Here is a 20,002-nt window from a genome sequence, read left to right on the forward strand (position 1 = left end):
TTGCTTCACTTAATTTTTTACGTGGAACAACGAATTTAACCTTCTGTTTTTTACATATAAATCCAAATGATCCCTCTCACAAAAATTAATTTATTTCTCCAATTTGAACATTCTTGAATCTAGCGGTAAGTTTTTTAAATATATATTTTATTTATTGGTTTGCATTATACTTCAACAGTTTTTTTCAGTGTAGAGAATGATTAATATACACCGATTCGTGCAGAACCGCTTCCTTCGTACTCGACATGCGGTAGGCTCCTAAAGCCGACAACTACAAACCTAGCTTCTCTGTTTCAGCACCCATTTGGAATTGTTCTAGACATTGATGGTGTCTTGTTTCGCGGTCGTAACATGTTGCCACGTGTCAAAGAAGCATTCAGCCTGATTACTGATAAAAAGGGAAACTTTGTAGTTCCAACGGTATAAATTTGCTTTAGAATGTTCTCAAGAGTATCAGATAAGATTTAGGTGTTCCTGACAAATGGCACGAATAGCACGGAGAAAAACAAAGCGGCTCAGCTCAGTGAGCAACTTGGTTTTCGAGTTCCCGCTGATAATGTTCTCATGTCACACAGTCCATTGAGAATGTTCACTGATCTTCATGATAAACAAGTTCTCGTTGTTGGACAGAAAAATGCTAGAGCTATTGCAAAAGGGTTAATTATTTATGTTTCAGGAACTCTGTAAAGAACGCTTTTTATCAATGTGAAATAACCACAACTAAACTTATAAACCCCGTGAAACAGAATAATTTTTTTCAGAGTCGGATTCAAAAAGGTTACAACAATTGATCATCTCGTGAAATGGTTCCCTCATCTCGATTGTACAGACTTTTCAAGAAAGCTCGTGGATCCAAAAGAGACGGAAGCAGCGAGAAAAAGGTTCAGACCAATTGAAGCTATTGTGATGCTCGGAGAGCCGTTGAAATGGGAAACATCGTTGCAGTTGATGCTTGATTGTGTGCTCACTTATGGAAGTGAGTGATTTGAAAAATGAGTTGTGATGGAAACATGACTTCTTCCATCAATTTATTTTTTATTTGTTTTAAAATCAGCAGTGGTCTTAACATGAGGAGCGCATTGGTGTGTCGGATTACGGTTCCATTACAAAATTTATCTAAAGTAATTTTAACCAGATATACTCTATGATCTGAAAATAGCCCAATTTCTAAGCTGATAGCGAGAAAATATTCTGAAATATTTTCAATGTTCAATCTTTATTTCTGTTATCTCTCTGAAAATCTTATTCACATCTTAAAACAAATGCAAACATTGCATTCAAATTCCCGATTGGCTTCCCTGGATTACTGTTTCTAGTCGTTAGTATTTGAGCGCATAATTCCTGAAATTTCAATTATGTGTTGCATTCCGAAACCTATAAAATTAATCGGCAAAAACTAACCGATTTCATGTTGCCGAGCTCCACGGCGAGCCCTTTGATGTTCTGAGATACAAGTAGAATGATAAGAAGTCTAGATGATTCCAAACGTTCGTACCTTGGTAACTTCCGAGTCTCCAGCTCTGAAATCTTCCAGAAATGAATCAATTATATCCGTTAAAAATGAGAAGAAGCTGGCGTCAACTGACGAAATAATATAGAGAATTAGTAGAATTTTGAACATAGTCATGATATTTCTCTACAATTTAGACTTCAGCTTGGTTTATATACAGCTTTTGAACAATAGGAGGATTACTGTAGTTATGGTTTGATTTTTGTTGATACCTTCGAGTCATGAGATTCCATAAAGGTTTTTTTTACAAAAATCTGTAGAGAAAAAGAAAAGTTATACTTTTCTGCAAATAAAGAAAAGATTTGCAAGTTTTGAATCACGAGATATGAATACCTGGCTAAAATTAGCTATTCTTAAATCTGTTTCACTAAATCAAAATCTTGAAACAGAAAATTTTTAATTTTTCAAAAACTTTTTAATCCAACCAAATTCTTTATGAAACTCCATGTATCTTTCATCATTTCAGAAATGGACACGATGGTATTCCCTCTGATCGCCGGAGGTCGTCGTCCCGATCACATTCCGATTGTCGCGTGCAACGTGGATCTTGTTTGGATGGCTGACGTGGCATCACAACTTCCACGTATCGGGCATGGAACATTCATTCATATTCTGGATTCATTGTATGAAAAGTTGACAGGACAACATTTACAGTTTAGGGCAACACTTGGAAAGCCGACTGAGGTTAATATCAGCGAGATCCTGAGATCACAATTATTTAGTTTAATTTTGTTGTTTTTATGAGAATATTGAAACACCAAAAATTTTGAATGCTTTCGAAAATCGAAAAATAAACTAAAGAAAATCGAGAAGCAAGCGCGCTCCAACGGTCGAAATATGCCCCGCCCCCAAACGTTGGGTCTCGTTAGGTATTTGCGGCATTTGTCTATTTTTTTGTTGTTTTTCATGATTTTCATGTAGAAATTATTTTTCAATTCGGATTCATTTGAAAAGTGAGCAAATTTTCTGAAAAATAACAATAACGTTTGAATTTCTGGTTTTGCCGCTAATACCTAACGAGACCCATGAATCGGGGGCGGAGCGTTTTTATTTGACTGTGGGGCTCGTTTGCACCAGAAAGTTGTATATTTTGAATTTTTCCAAAAAAAAACTTTGATTTGTTCTTTTTAGAAACTTTGAAAGCCGATCCACTTGGGAATAGAGTTAACTTTTATTTTTTAAAGAAAAATCTATTTTCAGGTCAGTTATCTCCATGCAGCTCATCGTATTCAACGTCAAGCCAAAGCCATGAAGCTTGAGGACGTTAAATACGTCTATGTTATTGGGTAATTCTTTGATTCCCCCAGATCCTTCAATCTTTCCAATTTCCAGTGATAATCCAATGTCCGATGTTCTTGGTGCTCGACTTTTCGATCGATATTTGCGTCACGGAGGTGTTGGAAGATTCGATCATTTGGACTTGGAAGCTTTCGATGTGAATGATGGGGAAAAGCCCAGAGTTCGGACTAGAAATGTTGTGGAGAGATGTATCTCGATTCTTGTGGAGACTGGTGTCCATCAGGACCATGTGCACATTAATGGAATGGTCAAGCCAATTTCTGCACTGATTGATAATCTGTCGAAAGGAGAACAATTGAAGTTGCAGCTGCCCGATTTTGTGGAGTACGATCTGCACGCCGCAATCAGAACTATTTTGAGAAGAGAATGTTATCGTTAAGAATCATTATACTCTGTATTCATCGTAAATTACCTAATATGAAGCGTGTGAGAAATCGGGGAAAAAAGGCAAGAATTTGTAAAAAGACAGTTATTTGTTGGAGAAGGAGAATTTGGGGATTCGGGGGAAAACAAAAAAAACACGAAATTTTGGATACAATTGAACAGGCTAGAATGTACAAGCAATAGGGATGAAATGGGGGAAATGCTGTTTCTGGGTGATGTTTACTTTTCAGCTTCCAAATTGGATAAATAGCTAACGGGAAGATGCTGGAATAGTGGATCACGCATTCGTTTCAGCTGATTCCGTAGTTCGTCTACTTCAGTGACGAGGCGATTGTATTTTTCAATGTCAAAGTTTTGCTTTTGAGCTCGACGGTAGAATTGTTTAGTGTAGACACGTTCCCGAGCAGATGGATATTCGAAACTCTGAAAACGAAATTTTTAATACAATCCTTAAAATAAAAGCTATTTTCAGAAAAAGTGAATATTTTTTTAACATTCTATCACTGAATTTCAATGAAAAATATTAAAAGAACATGCAACATTGGCTTCAAAAAAAAGTTTGAATTATTACTTGTTGGGTATATAAATAGTATCCGAAAGTCGCACAAACAGTCGAATACGTGGCAAAATATGTGACCGGTTCCATGATATCCCAAGAATACTCCCACCAGGTCAACCGTGCGAATAGACCTGAAAATTATATAGATTTCACTTAAAATTCTGCCGATTCCAAACTGACCAGTTTGCACTCCCATCGCTGCAAATCCTGCCCACATGACTCGATCCGTGTGAGCTTCACACTCTTGTTCGATCTTCCGTTTCGCATCATGCAATGGTGCGAGAAGCGTTTCGGCGTTCTCCAGTTGAAGGAGAAGCTTCTTTTCACGTGAAAGCTTGTACTCGTCGACGCATAGAGCAGCGTGGAGGGAAGCGACCGTTGCGCGAAGATCGTCGAGTTGGCGGAGTCTGAAATTGTATAAATTTGAAGTTTTTTTGTGGGAATCTTTACAGAATGTAGATTTTTAAAACATACTTATCACTATCATATGGCATTGTTCCCGTCTTTGGAACAGTTACATCAAAGAATTTATCGTTGAGACGGAGCCGGAAAGATCCGAATTGAAGAAGATGCTCAATGGAAGTGCATGTGGCAAGTTTGACTCCATCTGCAAACAAATATTTTTTAATTTTTATCGATTTTCACAACTTACTCGTTCCATACACGGCGACATAATCGATGCCTCGATCCTCTTGCCTCAAAAATTCACAGAGCGATCCGATTGTGTCACTGAGCGGTCGCATTGTGAATTGGCAAGGCTCATTTCTTGACGGAAGTGGAACATCTAGTAGAGGAAGACCGTATTCGAATCGAATTGATAATGGAGATGAAGATTCTTGAATTGGAGAAGTACTTGAGGAGGCTGTTGTTGTGGAAAACGCCTGGAAACTAATTTTACGGTGTGAGGGACAGGGGTGGACGGCAATTATTTTCGGAATTTCTACTTTTGATCATGCTCGAGCACAGATTTTTAAATTTTGAGTAATTAACAACTTTTCAAAAACATCCACTGGAATTTTTTAGGCAGTTTTTTGCCATTTCAGTGACGAAAAAAGCAATTTTCCGATTTTATAGCACGAATTCAATTCGTCTTGGAAAATATAAGAAAGCTCACAATTTGTTGTCTATTCCATAGTGTATTTCTAAGATTTGCAAGTCGCTGAGCGGTGACAAACGGTGTCACCAAGCATCGGCCATTCCTCATTTGTGGCCTGTGTGACCCTGAAAAGACGGAAGTTTGACGGAAGATTAGTAGTTTAGTCCTTGTTCTTGTGTCTATCTTATCACAAAACCAGTTTGTGGTAATAATGATGAAGAAAAGGAGAGTGACGTGGCAAAAGAGAATCAGAGAAAATAAGAGAAACACGTACAAAAAGAAACACATTGGGAATGGTGGTGGTGTTGTACGGAAAATGTGTAGAAGGAAAAAAGCGAAACGTTTCTTCTTCTCCTTTCAGAATTCTAATTATATTCCCTAGAGATTAAATTGGCTTACAAAGAGAGAGCAAGAGCAATTGAGAAGAATGAAACGAAAATCAATGATTTTCGGTTTTTTTTTCATATTCCGTGTGCTCGGCGCCCACCCAAAAAAGCAAACAGAAGTGCCGAATGAATGACATTTCAAAGCGGAATGATTTTAAGTAACTTTTTGACACATTTTCGTCGAAAATCGAGCTTTGGCTTTGCAGGAATTTTAACTAGAAACCAGCTTCAAATTTCATGTTCAAAACCGCAGAAATTCGAATGACAAGAAAATTGGATTGACGACTAGAAGACGAAATGCAGGTGCTACGTGAGAAATTATTGTGCGACTGCTGTATAGGTTGATTTATTATTTGTATACACATAAGTGAAAAAGGAGAGAAACGACGCGTGAATGCTACTGAAAAAATGTGGCAAAAATGGAAAACAGGGGATTTGTGGGACCGTTGTGGGGTCAGATAGCCCAGAATTATTGTTTGGAATTTTTTTTTTTATTTTACAGGAATTTTAAAACAAAATAATGTTGAATTTGGCGAAAAATTGAAATTTCAATGAAAAAGAAAAATGATTTTTCGAAAACGATTTCTGCTGGCTACGGTAGACAATGCAGTTCACACCTCAGACTTTACGCAAAAATGCAGACTTTGTGCGCCATGATTTTTTTCCAATTTTTTTTCGAATTCATTTTATTTTACGTTTAAGTTTTCCTTTCTTTCCATTACGTCCGATTTTTGTGTCTAGCCGCGCTCCCCTATTTCTTCAATTTTTGTGCGAAACTTCAAAAATACTGTAAAGCTCGCCCAGATTTTTTGCTTAGAAAATCCAAAAGCTTTACGAATTCTCTGAGAATGTGAGACGTTCGATTAAATTTTTGATCCTCGGTGAGCCATAAAGTATCGGAAATGGAAAAAAACCGAGAGAAGACAAAACATATATATGAGACCTCGGGTAGAAATTGTGGTGCTCAACGAAGAACAAAATTGGACGACTTCCCCCCTCCCATTTTGCTGCTCTTCCAGTGCTCACGACTCATTTCTCTTCGTCTCTTCGTCTCTGACACTGTTTTTTAGTTTGTTTCTGAGCTCTTTTTTGTGCTCAATGAGAAAACACGGACGGCTCCTTCAGGATAAAGAAGATCTTTCTCCGTTCATATCTTTTTTTCAGTTTTGCCGACGATGAAGTTTTTTTGTTTTGTGTAAGATGACGACAATTGGCATGCCAGGAGAAAGGAAGAGAGGTGAAAACAGACGAAAAATAGCGAAAAAAAAGAGAAAAATGAGAAAAGGTTAAATCTCTTGAGATAGATGGGCAGGTGGAAAGAGAAGGTGGAGAAAGGCGATTGACTGATGGGAGAGATAATTGGGTGAAATTCGATAATCGGAATCGATTGAACTACAGTTTAGGTGTTTTCATTCGCATTGAAGTGGGCTGCCACAAAAAATTGCACCAAAAAAAAATTATTTAATTTCTCGAAAAATCTTTTTTCGTTTCTGAGATACAATTGTTTTTTTTTAACTTTAAAAATCTATTTTTGCTTTTAAAAACCAAAAAAAAGGACATCCCTGATAGGAAAATCCTTTATAAATTGAATTGAGACTTTGTAATAAAATATCTCAGGATACAAAAAAAGACTTTCTCAGCAAAAGGACTAAATGGGAAACCGAGAGCCAGTTGTCGAAATGTACGAGAAAGAAAAAGGTTTTGCCCGTTAAAAATGCATAGTGTTTGCTCGTCAAAGGTGGAATTGGCATGACCGAGACGTCTTAATATTCTAGGCCACCATATAGAAACATTTCCGTTAGAATGAAGTACTAAACGAATAAATGGAATCCCTTAATCCTCTAAATAGGCTCTACACAACATTGCTCCAACGCCCTCCGGGGACAATCAGTTGTTTATCTCCGTCTCGTTTTCTTCCCCAAGTGTCTGCGTTTCTTCATCAGCCATGATCTCTGTCGTGTACTCGTTTCTACTCACAGCGGCACAGCCCGTCTTCTCATTCTTCGTTTTTTGTTGTTTTTTTCTGTGTTCACTTTCCCTTCTTGATGTCTTCCATAATTGTTGTTTTCTGGATTGCAATGAGTTCCTCTATCAAAGTTTTATTGTCAACAATAATAAATTAAAGATTGGCTGTTTGTTTTACAGCTGACGCTCTGAAAACGAATCCGATAATTGCCAAATTCGAGAGAAATCGATCGATATGGCTCTGACATGACCTTGTTTAGAGTCGGTGTTGGTTACTAATTGCGTCATTCGGTGTAGAATTTCGTATTGTGCCCTCTCGCGGAGCAGAAATTGATATTTTCGAGTTTTTTCTGACCGCACTTTCTTTCTCTAACGTCTATTTCTAGTTTTAGGTTTTATTTTAAATTTTCGTTTGAAAAATCGTGTTTCTTTTTGCATCACAACTTTAAAATATTCAATTTTTATTCAGATCACAATGGAAATTCCTCCAGGACTCGAAACAACGAAACGGAAAGTTGCTCACAGTGACGAGCATGGATTTTCAGGTTCTACTTGACCTAAAAGCCTCAAAAAATATCCCATTTTCCAGATCAAGTTCGTGTGCCAAATGTAATTGTAATGGTCGGATTACCGGCTCGTGGAAAGACGTACATTTCGAAAAAACTATGCAGATATCTGAAATGGACTGGATTCACGACAAAAGTATTCAACGTTGGAGAGTATCGAAGATCAGATGCTAATGCTGCTGATGCTATTCATGGAGCAAATGCGTCGTTTTTCTCGCCAAATAATGCAGATGCATTGAAAGTTAGAGCGTGCGTTTTTGTAAATTAAAATAATTAAATACTTTCCATCGGTTTGCTTAATTTAGCTCACATTCACGTGAATTTCATGAGATGACATTTCTAGATTAAATAAATTATCATAAAGATCAGATAATATAAAGGAATGCCTCCCGAAAATAACTGACGTCATCAATTGAGCTTTTATTAAAATAACTTTTAAAAATTGAATTAAAATACAAAATCGGGTCAAAAAATTAGCTCAAATTGCTTCAATTATTTTTATTTTCAAAGAAAAGTCAAAGTTGTGACAACCAAATGACTTGTAATAATTGATTTCTATAAATTTCTAAAATTTCAGTGAATCCGCCCGTCGTGCAATGGAAGATATGGCCGACTATCTGAATTCTGGAACTGGTGGTGTTGCGATCTTTGACGCCACCAACACCACCAAGGATCGTAGAAGAATTATCATTGATTTCTGCAAAAAACAACGTCTTCGATGTTTCTTCATAGAATCTGTCTGCGACGATCCCGCGATTATTGACTGCAATGTGACTGATGTGAAAGTAAGAATTAAGAAAGTTTCAAGTAGTTTTACTCCTTTTTCTTGTTTTCAGGTCAATTCTCCTGATTACAAAGGTCTGATGACTGCGGAACAGGCGAAGGAAGACTTTATGAATCGAATTGAGAACTACAAGAAACAATATGAACCACTGGATGAATCTGAGGATGAAAGTCTCAGTTTTATAAAAGTTATTAATGCAGGACGATCATTCAAAGTTCATCAAGTTCGGGGGCATGTTCAGAGTCGAGTCGTATATTTTCTAATGAATATTCATCTTTTACCAAGAAGTATCTACTTGACGAGGGTAAGAAAACCATGAGATTGGGCGAGAAATTGCATGAAAAATCTAATTTCAGCACGGACAATCCGAATATAACGCTATGGGACGTCTCGGAGGCGATTCCCCACTTACAGAAGACGGTCAAAAGTATGCATCTGCTCTCGCTGATTTCTTCGAAGAAGAGGAAGTACCGGGACTTCGTGTTTGGTGTTCACAAAAAGTGAGAGCTGCTCAAACTGCTCAACATTTGAAACCAGATTTCCATACTGAATACTGGAAGGCACTCGATGAACTGGATGCTGGAATTTGTGAAGGATTGACTTACGAAGATATTCTACAGAGATATCCGAAGCAAGCAGATGATCGAGCAACTGATAAGTATCATTATCGGTATCCAAGTGGTGAAAGTTATGAAGATGTCGTTAGTCGGTTGGAGCCGGTGATCATGGAGCTGGAAAGACAAGCGAATGTCCTTGTGGTTTCACATCAAGCAGTTCTTCGATGTGTACTCGCATATTTCTATGATCGTCCACTTTCTGAGTTACCATACATTGATATTCCACTTCATTCTTTGGTCAAACTGACTCCACGTGCCTACCATTGTGATTCGACTATATACGCGCTCGATTTGGAATCTGGAGAGGTTTGTTAGCTGATTTTAATCTGGATGAATAGTTTTGATATTTTCAGTGGACCGAAACCAGTGATCAACTGCCACTTTGCGACAGTCCGAGGGATTAGGATTTTCGCGAAAATCAGCACTACGTTTTCTTGTATATTTTTATCAGCATTCATTTTTTCCCTACCGCTTGTATTATTTTCTATGTAAGTTGCAATTTTTCAAAAATTTCTGTACGAGTTTCCTAATTTGCCCAAAACCAAAGTTTTTAATAATATAAATATTTATGAATCTTGTTTATTATTTGCTAATTATTATGGAAATGCTATTCAGAGACCAGAATTTGTTTTAAGATTATGCAATTAAAGAGTGTATGTGACCGTAGAAATGATATAAAGCTAGTCATGGGGAGCAAACTGAATACTTGGTATGGGGAAATAATATTACAAAATTACAATGTTCAAATCACCAATGCTTTTTTTCGGCTGTCTTCGGAATTTTTGAATCAGGTTCGTGGTGGTGAGTGAAAGCCGGGGATGCAGTGTGAGCCAGTGATGGACGACGAGAATTTGACGAAGATTGAGGACTATTCTTCGATGAAGCCTTCTTTTTTGTTGGACTTGGCTTTTTGCTTCCCTTTTTGCTATTCTCATCCTCACTACTGCTATCATCGAACTTTTTCGTCGGTTGATCCGGTTCTTCGAAGCTGTTGAACGGACGAAGTTGTGTTGATAGTGATCCTTGCTGAAAAAGAAGAATTTCAGATATTTTCCAAGACAATTTGAAGGGATCAACTCACTCTAGATTTGACATTTTTCTCTAATTGCTCTGTTCCACGACGTCTAACATTATGGCTTGTAGATGGAGCTGTATTTTTTCCACTTTCCACCTGAGATTCATCATTCGGGCGAAGCAGCGGGAGAACTGCATTCATTTGTTTGAGAGTTCTGAAAATTGAAATTATTTTAAATTTATTCAAAATCTAATAGATCTTACGCTCTCTGTGCTTCTATTTCAATGTAAGTTTTGAAAAGTGCAGCAATCAGTTCAGTGGTGAAAACTACATCCGCATGCTGAGCAATGAGCTGGAGAAGAAATAGACCGTCAGTTCCGAGATAAAGAGTGATGAATCGAGTGACATGTTCACGATTTTCTGAAAAATGTGAACTTTATTAAAAGATTTGATACCAAAAACTTACTCAAATCATCCTTATCAAATGGAGTTTCACACATTTCCAGATGATTCAATATGAAATGCTCATTGTAAGTCTCATTGAAAACTGCAAACAACCAAGAGAACAGATTTCCAACGGTGAAGGCAGTGAGCAAGATGTACCTGTAAGACGATTTCAATTAATTACACAAACTTCCAGCCTTATTTACCAGGCCCATAAAAATACGAAAATCTTCTCGGTGAACAGATTCAAGAGCAGCACACACTGTACAGTATGCATCTGCACATTTCCCATGTCCCGAGTTTCAAAATCACAGAGTGTTACACGTGGAAACACCCCGTTCTCTCGCCATGTCTCATTTCCATTCGTACTTCCATAGAAAATGGTTTTCCACATATCGAAGCCAAAGTTTTGTTGACGATCATGTGGGAGCATGTATCTGGAAATCGATATATTTTAATGAATGGCTAATAGCGAGATGCGAACTTTTGTGAATTTTGCACTAAAAATACTGTACCCGGTCTTGAAACGACAATTTAATTCAAATACAAACGTGTGAGCATCTTTAAAGAGTACTGTATTTTCGAATTTTCATGATTTTCCATTGTTTTTCTCAGGATTTGTTAAATTCTATAAGTCAATTCTATTTTGTCTTTCAATAAATAAGTATATTTTTATTAAAAAATTTATGAAAAATCGATTCAAATTCCCCAGCAACGAAGTTTAAAATTACAGTACTCTTTAAAGGCGCACACCTGTTCGCATTCAACATTTATTCGTCGTGTCGAGACCGGGTGTGGTATTTCTGGCGGAAAAAGCAGGATTTCGAAGCTGATTTTATTATCGGATGAATTGGCGGAATTGAGCTAAAAGTTTACGATATTTCCGTAACTTTTTCCTTTCAAAGTCCAGAATTCCATATCAATTCCATTTTCTCGCGTCACGAGGCATTTTATTGATTTAAAGGCGCGGTCATGCTTACTTGTTCAACAACTTCGATTGTAAGATGACATTGAGCAAAAATGCAACTTTTGCAACAAAATAGATGAAAGTGACGTAGTATGCGGAATACTTGATGTTCAGAAAACGCAGAATCTTGTGTGGAACTATCTTTTTCTGCAAAAAAGTGTATTTAGATGATTATCGGTCATTTAGAATTGCCTACCAATTTCAGTCTTTTTTGGAATCGCAAAACTCCTCGTAAATGAATGCACAATGCATCGATATTCGCTTTTTTGACAAGTGGAACAGCATTATTCTCATCTGAAGCTACTCGAAGAATCTCACCGACTTGCATTCCACTTTGACTGGCAAAATATTTCCAAATGAAACAAGGCAATCGGAAACATGCGGCTTCGAAAAGTAGAAAAAATGACATCCATTGATAATAGGATATTTTTTCGCCGCCTTTTTTGACAAATCTCGGTCGATTTCCACCGTTTCCAATTGTTATTCCATCTGCTACAACATCAGCTGGATCGACAACTTGCTCCACGAGTTCTTCTGTGAATGGGATGAAATATGTTGGTTGAGCCCAACAGTAATTATTCGAATATTGAACCCAAGCACTTGTGAAGTCCAATGGAACCATACATTCAATTGGAGTTCCACCAAACTGTTTCCATGAAATTAGAACGGCCAATCCAACGAGCAAATTCGATGTGAGGAATGAGTGTATGCTGGCGACAAGATCCTTTGCTCCAGTCCGATTTGTATATGGAACAGTGTTTAAGACACGAAAAACGAACATCTCGGGAGAGAATGTGAGAACTTGGAAGCCTTGTGATTGAGTTCTGAATGCACGATGTCATACGAGAGACAGTTGACAAAGAGACACTAGAGAAAAAGGCGGTCACCGATGCCCGTACAACAATGGAGACGCAGAGACCGCATCTTTCTCCAATGTTTTGCGTTTTTGGATGGTCCGGGAATCGCGAAAATGGAGCCCGACCGAAAAATCTTACCAACACGATTTCAGAAAGCATCAGACATCGCAAAAACCGCGAAGAGCGAGTTCAATCTTATACGTGAAAACAGTCATCGAAACGACGTTGTCACTGCAACCGAGCTTCATCCGAACTCGAGCTGAAAAATTCTGAAAATGTCTCCCTAACCATATTCAACAGGCAAGGATGCTTATAAGATTTGAATGAGTTTCCTACTTTAGTGATCATGTAAGTCCTGTAATGAATTCGACAAAAACACAAGATATAAACGTTTTGACATTTATGAAACATCAAATAAATCAACAAGTTATTCGACGATAACGTCAGCCTCCTTGGTGGCACGGGTGTACACGACCTGTCCGTGATGATGAACGACGCACTTGACGAGTCCCTTGGCTTGGAGCTCCTTGAGTCCAGCCTTGGCCAATGAAGCACGAACCTTCAGACGTTCAGAGACGACGGATGGTGTGATGAGCTTGTAGGTGATGACCTGAAAGTATTAACATTGCAATTTGTTCTTTCAAATCGTTGTTTGCTACTTTGTGATTCCTAATTTCAGAATCTTGAAATTTTTCCAGACAGCAAAAATTTAAAATTACTAACCTCCTTGTAGAGCTTGTCGTAGGTGGCCTGGTCGAAAAGCACCATGTTGTTAAGCTTATCCCTGACCTTTCCCTTCGACCACTTCTTCTTCTTGGCCTTTCCACCTCCAGATCCCTCCTTCTTTTTGGATGGGGGAGCCTTGCCTCCCTTAGGGTCCTTCTTTGGGGGCATTTTACCTGTAAAGACAATTCATATGAGAAGGAAAATCATGTAATGAAACGAGTTGATAAACAATAAGAATGAAACATTTTTGCCGTAGTTGGAAAAACGGAATTACAATTTTTCGTTAGAAAATAGGAGAATTTATTTTTTACAAGAAATTATGTGCTGGAATACTAAATTATACGGTCATCTAACTGAATTATTGCACTAATCGATTAAATTTGTCAAAAAAATCAGCAAAATCGAAGAAAAACCGTCAAGAACAAAGCAGAAAAATAAAAAACTTTTTGGGATTGCATATAAAATCGAAGAAATAGTGCCGCCGCTGCACTACGGTTGTGCGGCGCTGCGAGACCCAGTTGTGTAAATCGACGCGCCTTTGACAGTGACATGCCTCTCACCTCTCTCGTTTGTGTACTCTCTCGCATTTAAATATTAAAATCGAAGCAACATTGGTGTAAAATCAGTTTTTCTTCGAAAATTATTGTTTAAAAGATAATTCAGATTAAAATTTCTATTAAAAATATAAAATAACTGAATAATGAATTTATTTCGTTACAAAAACTTAAAAAGTTTGAATAAAAGTAGTGAAATTAATGAATTTCGTGGTAATTCGTTCGAAAAGCTATATAATTTGAAGCGAAAAATAAGAGAAAATAAAAATAATAAATTGAAGCTGAACGAAAAGTTGGAATCGATATCCCACCTCGCTAAAAATTATTTTTAGTCCAAAAAATGCACAAGTATTTATGAAAAAATGTGAAGCAAAATCAAAAAAAAATCTGCTCAATCTTTTCCAGACCAACTACTGGTCCGATCAACACCTAGGGTGTCATTTCCGGATCCCCAGATGAAGCCGAACCACACCCAAACCGTCAAAAGAAAGGTTAGCAGAGGACTTGCAAAAAAACAAATTGTCGCAACACACTTCAACCGCACTAATTTGATGATGTCCACATTTTACAAAAAAACGAGAGGCAAGCGATGGACAAATAGAGATATATATATGAAAAGAATGAATTGTACCTGTCGTGTCTTTTCATTTCGCAACATCATTTTCTATTTTTTTTTCTCCCAGTGGTGTCTACATCTGTCTTCCATTTTCCGAGTTTTCACAATTTATGAGGTGGGAGTCATTGACCTAAAAACCAGTCATTTACTGTCAAAAAACGAGGAAAAGGTGTTGTTGGGATTTTATATGTTTCTATGTTTTTATAGTAGTAGTAGTCAATTCGATAAAATCCGTAGTGCCAGTTAGGTATCAACTTTCACACGTTTCTCGTAGGAATTCTATGCCCCCCACACACATTTTCTCTTTCCTTCGTTTTCATTTTTCCGCCGTTTTTATTTGTTCAGTTTTGTACTATTAGTTGAGCTGTTTGTGAGCTGTTTTGTGTGCAAAATGGGGAGAATGCCATTGTCCAGTTCTATGACTTTTTTTGTCATTTTATTCCATTTTGCAACAAAAAACAGGTGTGCACCTTTGAAGAGTACTGTAATTTTAAACTTTCGTATTGCGGAGAGTTGATTGTTTTGCATTGTTTTCTCACGTTTTGTAGATGGTTTTTTATCTAAAAAAACTATTAAAGATTGATGAAAATTCCGGAGAAAAGAAATTTGAAAATTACAGTACTCTTTAAAGACGCAGACCTTTTAACGAAAATTCGTCGCGATGAGACCAGGTACAGTATGTTTGGCGCAAAATTCCTAACTTTTCGTTAAGCGCAATCTCATAGACAAAAAAAAGAAAATCAGTGACTCATAATTTGGGCGTTACCAATTATTGTGAAATATCTCAATTTTTTTTTCGAAATTTCGTGTTTTTAGAGTTTTTGTATTGATTTGTTTCAGTAGTAAAATTAAAGTTAAACATGAAAAGCTTCAAATTGTTTGGCGTATTATACTTTAGATCTTGAAGAGTTTCAGAAACAGTAAAAAAATATCCGCCCATTTCTTGGCTTTGACGAGTTTTTGCTTCGATATTTCTTCAACTAATTGGAAACTTTTGTGTTCATTGAGCTAACCAAATAAAATAGTTCAATCCTCAATTTTGGATTTTTTTTCTGATTACCCAGTTGATGCCAAAGTGTACAACAAACCCTTGATAAACATTCCGATTATGGTAATTTCTGACAGTGACATGTACGTGGTCATGCGTTCCTACTCAATAGGTCTTTATTTCTCTAAATTCTCCCAATTTTTGGAAGTTTTTTTTGCTTTTTAATGTTTCATATTGTTTGTATAATTTCGAATTTCGAAGGTGTTGAATTTCTTGAAACATGCTTTTTTTGTAATTTAAAAAAATTGAGTAGCATCAGTTTGAAAATTGATTAAATAAGCACTCCAGCAGAGCTGGAAATAACTTTGGAAGGCACCTGATTGCGCGCCTGCCTGCCTAGAACAGTGCCTACACCTTTTAAACTATTTAGCGCAAACTCAGTTGTTTCGTGCTGGCAAACTGTATAATTACCAATTTTGAGTATCATGTTGAGTATCTGTACAAATCGGCGTCCGGTCGTCCGACTTGGACACTACCGGACGCCTGTGCGTCCGGTTCGGACGACCGGACGTCCGGTTGTACAGCCCTAATCATGTAAATTGTTGAAAGGTCAAATAAAAAGTTAAAAATGTTCAAGTGCGTTTTGACAGTAGACACGTGGGTAGGCGCAAGGCAGTGTTATAGGCAGATTGGCTATTTAGTGCCAGCAGGCTCTTTTGTATTTTATCGTGGGTTATGTCTTCCGAAAAATATATTTTATCAAAATTAAAAAAAATTAATTTCAGTGAGTAGGAGTAACCATATTACTTTTTGAATATAAAAATAATATTGAACCTATGAAACAGTAAATTTTTGAAATAATTTTTTGTTTAAAATTTGATAATTCAAAACCTGCACGTCTATTGCTTTTTTTTAAACAATTTAACATAAACTCAGCTGTTTAGTGCTCGGAACCTGCAAACTATTGGATTTTACGTCCAATTAATTTAGGTAGGTTTTGTAGGCAGATAGGTATTAGTTTTTAATGTCAGCAGGCTTTTTGGTAATTAAACGCAATAGATTACGTCTTCAGAGAAAATGATTACAACAGTTTTTGTGAAATTATTTTTAGCGATGATGAGAAATTTACATCATAATAATATTGAAACTAATAGTAAATATTAAAATAATATAAAAACAATGAAACAGTAATTTTTTGAAATAAATTTTTTGTTGGAAAATCGAAAGTTTCAAAATATTATTTCAAGTTTATTTTAAATAGTTGAATCCAAGTTGATAGGTTTGTTTTATTTTCTTTTCTCAACAATAAATTGTCACACTCACATATTGTTCCAACTCCCGTCACATATCCCCAATGTCCCAGTTTTTTGCAATTCCAATTCGTAACCCGATACTTCTTGTCACAAGTGTTTCTCTCTCTTTTTTGTTCCTTTCGTCCTCCTCCTTTCCCAACTTTTTACATGTTTTTTTTTGCAAAAATAGAAAAAGAAATGCACTTCCGTTCCTCTACCACTTTTCTCGATTTTTTCTCTTCTGAACAACCGAGAAAATGTGCAAAAATGTGAGAAAAAGGACGAAAAAAGAGCCCAGTAGTCAATCATTGTCCCTTGGATTAACGACCACTTTTTTCTCGCCTTTTTTTGAGAACTTTTTGATGGAAAATAGTGCACTTGACATCTTCAAAAGTAGTCCCTTGATCACAAGATTTAATGCAAAAATTTCATAAATCCCATTGGAATTTCCTATTCAAATATTTGAATAAATTAATACTCTATCTGCCACTTGACATTTTCATTTTGAACATGACATGGCTGTTCGTGTCAAATAGGAATGCATATGAGAAGAAGATTGGTATCATTTGAACGTATGAGCAAGAATCACAATTATTCACTACATTTTTTAAATATAGTAAAACATCACAAAATTTTAAAACTAGGTTCTTTCAATTTTCACAGTCAAGATAGTTCATTGGTTATTGAAAGAGCATAAAATGAACATATTTAATAAACTTTTAAATTTCTTCTCACAAAAGATTAGGAAAATAGACTAACTCAAAACACTTCAAATTTGTTTTAAAAAAATGCTTTCGAGCTCTGCTTACACAAAACAGAATTTTGTATTCCTTTTTTTTTTTAATATTTTGGTGCATACAGTTTCTATAGGTTTACATAATATTAAACTCCATCCTAATAATATTAAATTCTATGTTTGCATTCCTTTTGCAGCGTTTTTGATTGTTCTTAATAAATTAACTCAGTCGATAGCTGTGTTCTAAAACTGATACAAAAATAATAAAATGAGCATGTTTCTCTCTTGAATTGTACATTTTAGTTTGAACACAGAGAATATGATTGCCGGAATGACGATTTTTTTGGTATGCTGAAACTTTAATGTTACAAAGAAACAGTAAATTTTGAAACATGATACTTTGGAATAAATTGAAATTCAATACGAATATTTTTTAAAATCTCAATAAATTTAAAAATTGTTATTATATGGTCATTTTACACACGTAGCAAACAGATGCTTTCAAAGTAGTTTTTTTTAAATACAATCTCAGTTGGCACAAAACCAAATTTTAGAGTTCAAATTTCATTTTAAAAACAATTTTTCGTATATTGTTTCTAAAGATTTACTTAAATTTTCAGTTCAGTCAGAACTGTCGGATCTCACCACCTTTTGCTATTAAAACTTTGACTTAACAACTCGTAAATGTCGTGTCAGAACTACTAAAATGATGTTTTTTGCACATTACATCATTAGAGTGAAACAGTAAAATTTTTAGAGTTTGCAATTTTTTTGAACAATTTTGGCTTATACTGCTTCTATGGGTTTATATACAATAATAATTGTTAGCTGAACGTCTGATTATCGATCTCTTACATATTTCGAACTATTTTTGTGTTGTTACAAAAAATTGGATACTGGAATTCCAACTATAAATCAGGAAGACTTATAGCATGTAGACAGTAGAGCTGGAAAAACTCGAAACACCTGAGCTCACAAGAAATTATGCGAAAAATAGGCTGTAGGGTAGGCCGCTAGTAAACAAAATGTTTTTTGATCAACTTCCAAAATTATTTTACTGTATAAAAACATAACTTTTTTTTTGAAATTTCGAATCAAGGAATGTTGAAAAAAAATTTTGAAACTGTGACAAAATTATTTTAATTGACACTCTTTGAATTAAAGAATCATTATTTCAATAAGTTTAAAAAATTCAAATTACTTTAATGCATTCCTTGTACTCCAAATTTTTTTAGAAATGTTAAGTTTTTCTGTCAAAGTTTTGGCAAAATACCAACTTTCTAGTCATTCTGAACATTGCAGATTTAAACCTCTACCGATTCTGATCGTCCAGAAACAGAAAATAAAATTGGAATTTTCATTCTGGGTGTTTCTCGGTTGGTGTTCAATTAAAGCAAAAAATCTCATTATCTTCGTTTCGGCTTCAAATCCAATCCTTCTTCTTCTTCCCATTGCAAACAGATAAATTGATTAGGCGTCAAGGTTTTTCTCTTCTTTTTATTCCATGTTTGTCATCTTTGTGCACAAAAAGAGCAAGAGATAGGAGACGTCCCACTTCTTTCTAGAAATCAATAGGAAGAAGGCTAGGGAACATGCATTTCTGAATGTCTGCGTCTATCTGCTCTTTCTGTCTCTCCTCTTCTTCTGGATCAGAAGGAGAAGCTTCCGTTTTGCACCCAAACAGACGAAGGGTCACCACCAACCGCCCCCGACATTTGTGCTTGTGTTTGGAAGAGGAGGAAGATGCCTATAAGCTTGGTGTCACACACACACTACTTTCGCATATCGTATTTGACATTATCTTGTTGCTTCACGTCTTCATTTTTCTTCATTTGCGCTTCCAGAGGCAATAACTCTAATTTCAGCATTTCTGAAATGCCCCACATTAATTCACTGTTTCAAACAAGTTACAAAAATATAAGCATTTGCGTCTTGCTATTATAAGGTGCAATAGATGATTTTTGACATTTTTTGAAAGGCACTTTCAAAAGTAACTGTTTTAACAAACATGTGAATCTTACTAATCTGGCGATCAGATTTTCTTTCCATTTTTCTTGAAAACTTCTTTTGAAAGTCGACGGAAAAGTGTAGAAAAATTGATTTTGAATAATTTACAAATTGCATCTAACTGTGTTGAAATTTCGGATGGTACCATAGAATTTTTTGCTGTTTCAAACTGGTTTCAATAGAACCTTGAGTTTTGAGATTGCAGTGATTTATATAATTTTTTAGTATTTCCATGACGATTTCAAATTTAGAAAAAAGAGCTAAATATGCTAAAATTATAATTTTGACATTGTTATCCGTGTAGAACTTTAAAAATTGATACATTCACATCCAGAGTTTAGTAATTTAAAAATTTTTGACAATTAAAATCTTAAACTTTCAATATTCATACTTCTCACTAACATAACTTTTCTGAAAAGCTACCTTCATGTGAACAAAAATCAATTTGTATCCGCAGTTTCATAAGTTTTCCCATTTTTGGCTTCACTCCGATATTTGTAGGGAATCCCTCTGTAAAATAATCCATCCGAAAAAATGTTTCGAAACTTTTTTCTCTATTCTTCTTCTTTCCCTTCCCAAAAAGACATTGTCGTCGATTTTTCTGCAAAACGAGTTGTCGTCTGATGGGCTCTTT

The 20,002-nt window shown here is 35.9% G+C and overlaps 5 protein-coding genes and 15 non-coding genes across 23 annotated transcripts; 7 read left to right on the plus strand and 13 right to left on the minus strand.

The window, feature by feature from the left end:
• Positions 1-88: 88 nt before the first annotated feature.
• On the plus strand, positions 89-3,252 carry H32C10.1 (the record flags this gene model as incomplete). 3 transcript variants are annotated; one of them, NM_001268348.4, is made up of 8 exons in its annotated part: positions 89-125; positions 189-250; positions 298-420; positions 469-656; positions 762-976; positions 1,977-2,194; positions 2,711-2,796; positions 2,843-3,252. In NM_001268348.4, the coding sequence occupies 7 exons, from the start codon at positions 197-199 to the stop codon at positions 3,186-3,188; spliced, it is 1,230 nt and encodes a 409-aa protein (NP_001255277.1). The 3 variants fall into 3 exon arrangements, with proteins under 3 accessions (NP_001255277.1, NP_001255276.1, NP_001368395.1); NM_001268347.3 differs by lacking the exon at positions 89-125 and having other exon boundaries at positions 197-250; positions 747-976; positions 2,843-3,240; NM_001380248.1 differs by lacking the exons at positions 89-125; positions 189-250; positions 298-420; ... (1 more) ...; positions 762-976; positions 1,977-2,194 and having other exon boundaries at positions 2,759-2,796; positions 2,843-3,188.
• 21ur-7828 lies at positions 680-700 on the minus strand. Its single transcript, NR_054977.1, has one exon.
• Positions 1,294-1,521, minus strand: H32C10.101. Its single transcript, NR_131533.1, has 3 exons — positions 1,496-1,521; positions 1,402-1,443; positions 1,294-1,341 (listed from the first exon to the last, which is right to left on the minus strand). It is a non-coding gene; the product is annotated as an Unclassified non-coding RNA H32C10.101 (non-coding RNA).
• On the plus strand, positions 1,354-1,374 carry 21ur-8847. Its single transcript, NR_054978.1, has one exon.
• 21ur-12672 lies at positions 1,833-1,853 on the minus strand. Its single transcript, NR_054979.1, has one exon.
• On the minus strand, positions 2,203-2,223 carry 21ur-11544. Its single transcript, NR_054980.1, has one exon.
• Positions 3,190-4,973, minus strand: mcu-1 (Calcium uniporter protein, mitochondrial). The gene is made up of 6 exons (NM_068491.7): positions 4,867-4,973; positions 4,405-4,633; positions 4,227-4,359; positions 3,933-4,159; positions 3,765-3,883; positions 3,190-3,616 (listed from the first exon to the last, which is right to left on the minus strand). Exons 1-6 carry the CDS (start codon positions 4,954-4,956, stop codon positions 3,413-3,415), a joined length of 1,002 nt encoding a protein of 333 aa, NP_500892.1. The 5' UTR covers positions 4,957-4,973; the 3' UTR covers positions 3,190-3,412.
• A 2,695-nt stretch (positions 4,974-7,668) lies between these two features.
• Positions 7,669-9,741, plus strand: pfkb-1.2 (Fructose-2,6-bisphosphatase). The gene is made up of 6 exons (NM_068492.8): positions 7,669-7,744; positions 7,789-8,014; positions 8,343-8,550; positions 8,602-8,853; positions 8,906-9,472; positions 9,520-9,741. The coding sequence occupies exons 1-6, from the start codon at positions 7,675-7,677 to the stop codon at positions 9,568-9,570; spliced, it is 1,374 nt and encodes a 457-aa protein (NP_500893.2). The 5' UTR covers positions 7,669-7,674; the 3' UTR covers positions 9,571-9,741.
• Positions 8,054-8,170, minus strand: K02B2.38. The gene has a single exon (NR_054981.1). It is a non-coding gene; the product is annotated as an Unclassified non-coding RNA K02B2.38 (non-coding RNA).
• On the minus strand, positions 9,724-12,381 carry inx-7 (the record flags this gene model as incomplete). 2 transcript variants are annotated; one of them, NM_068493.8, is made up of 7 exons in its annotated part: positions 9,724-10,192; positions 10,248-10,395; positions 10,445-10,601; positions 10,648-10,784; positions 10,832-11,062; positions 11,606-11,739; positions 11,789-12,381. In NM_068493.8, the coding sequence occupies 7 exons, from the start codon at positions 12,371-12,373 to the stop codon at positions 9,914-9,916; spliced, it is 1,671 nt and encodes a 556-aa protein (NP_500894.1). In that variant the 3' UTR covers positions 9,724-9,913. The 2 variants fall into 2 exon arrangements, with proteins under 2 accessions (NP_500894.1, NP_001293767.1); NM_001306838.3 differs by lacking the exons at positions 11,606-11,739; positions 11,789-12,381 and having other exon boundaries at positions 9,725-10,192; positions 10,832-11,058.
• A 454-nt stretch (positions 12,382-12,835) lies between these two features.
• rps-25 (Small ribosomal subunit protein eS25) lies at positions 12,836-13,348 on the minus strand. Its single transcript, NM_068494.9, has 2 exons — positions 13,173-13,348; positions 12,836-13,059 (listed from the first exon to the last, which is right to left on the minus strand). The coding sequence occupies exons 1-2, from the start codon at positions 13,341-13,343 to the stop codon at positions 12,877-12,879; spliced, it is 354 nt and encodes a 117-aa protein (NP_500895.1). The 5' UTR covers positions 13,344-13,348; the 3' UTR covers positions 12,836-12,876.
• A 2,762-nt stretch (positions 13,349-16,110) lies between these two features.
• 21ur-11026 lies at positions 16,111-16,131 on the minus strand. The gene has a single exon (NR_054982.1).
• A 322-nt stretch (positions 16,132-16,453) lies between these two features.
• 21ur-10426 lies at positions 16,454-16,474 on the minus strand. Its single transcript, NR_054983.1, has one exon.
• A 1,055-nt stretch (positions 16,475-17,529) lies between these two features.
• On the plus strand, positions 17,530-17,550 carry 21ur-2478. The gene has a single exon (NR_054984.1).
• Positions 17,551-17,671: 121 nt separating this feature from the next.
• Positions 17,672-17,692, minus strand: 21ur-1221. The gene has a single exon (NR_054985.1).
• A 346-nt stretch (positions 17,693-18,038) lies between these two features.
• On the minus strand, positions 18,039-18,059 carry 21ur-6358. Its single transcript, NR_054986.1, has one exon.
• Positions 18,060-18,633: 574 nt separating this feature from the next.
• 21ur-97 lies at positions 18,634-18,654 on the minus strand. The gene has a single exon (NR_054987.1).
• A 68-nt stretch (positions 18,655-18,722) lies between these two features.
• Positions 18,723-18,743, plus strand: 21ur-3140. Its single transcript, NR_054988.1, has one exon.
• Positions 18,744-19,299: 556 nt separating this feature from the next.
• Positions 19,300-19,320, plus strand: 21ur-14516. Its single transcript, NR_054989.1, has one exon.
• On the plus strand, positions 19,301-19,321 carry 21ur-4913. Its single transcript, NR_054990.1, has one exon.
• The last annotated feature ends 681 nt before the right edge of the window (positions 19,322-20,002 follow it).

Source organism: Caenorhabditis elegans, chromosome IV (assembly GCF_000002985.6).
Source record: "Caenorhabditis elegans chromosome IV".
NCBI lineage: Eukaryota > Metazoa > Nematoda > Chromadorea > Rhabditida > Rhabditidae > Caenorhabditis > Caenorhabditis elegans.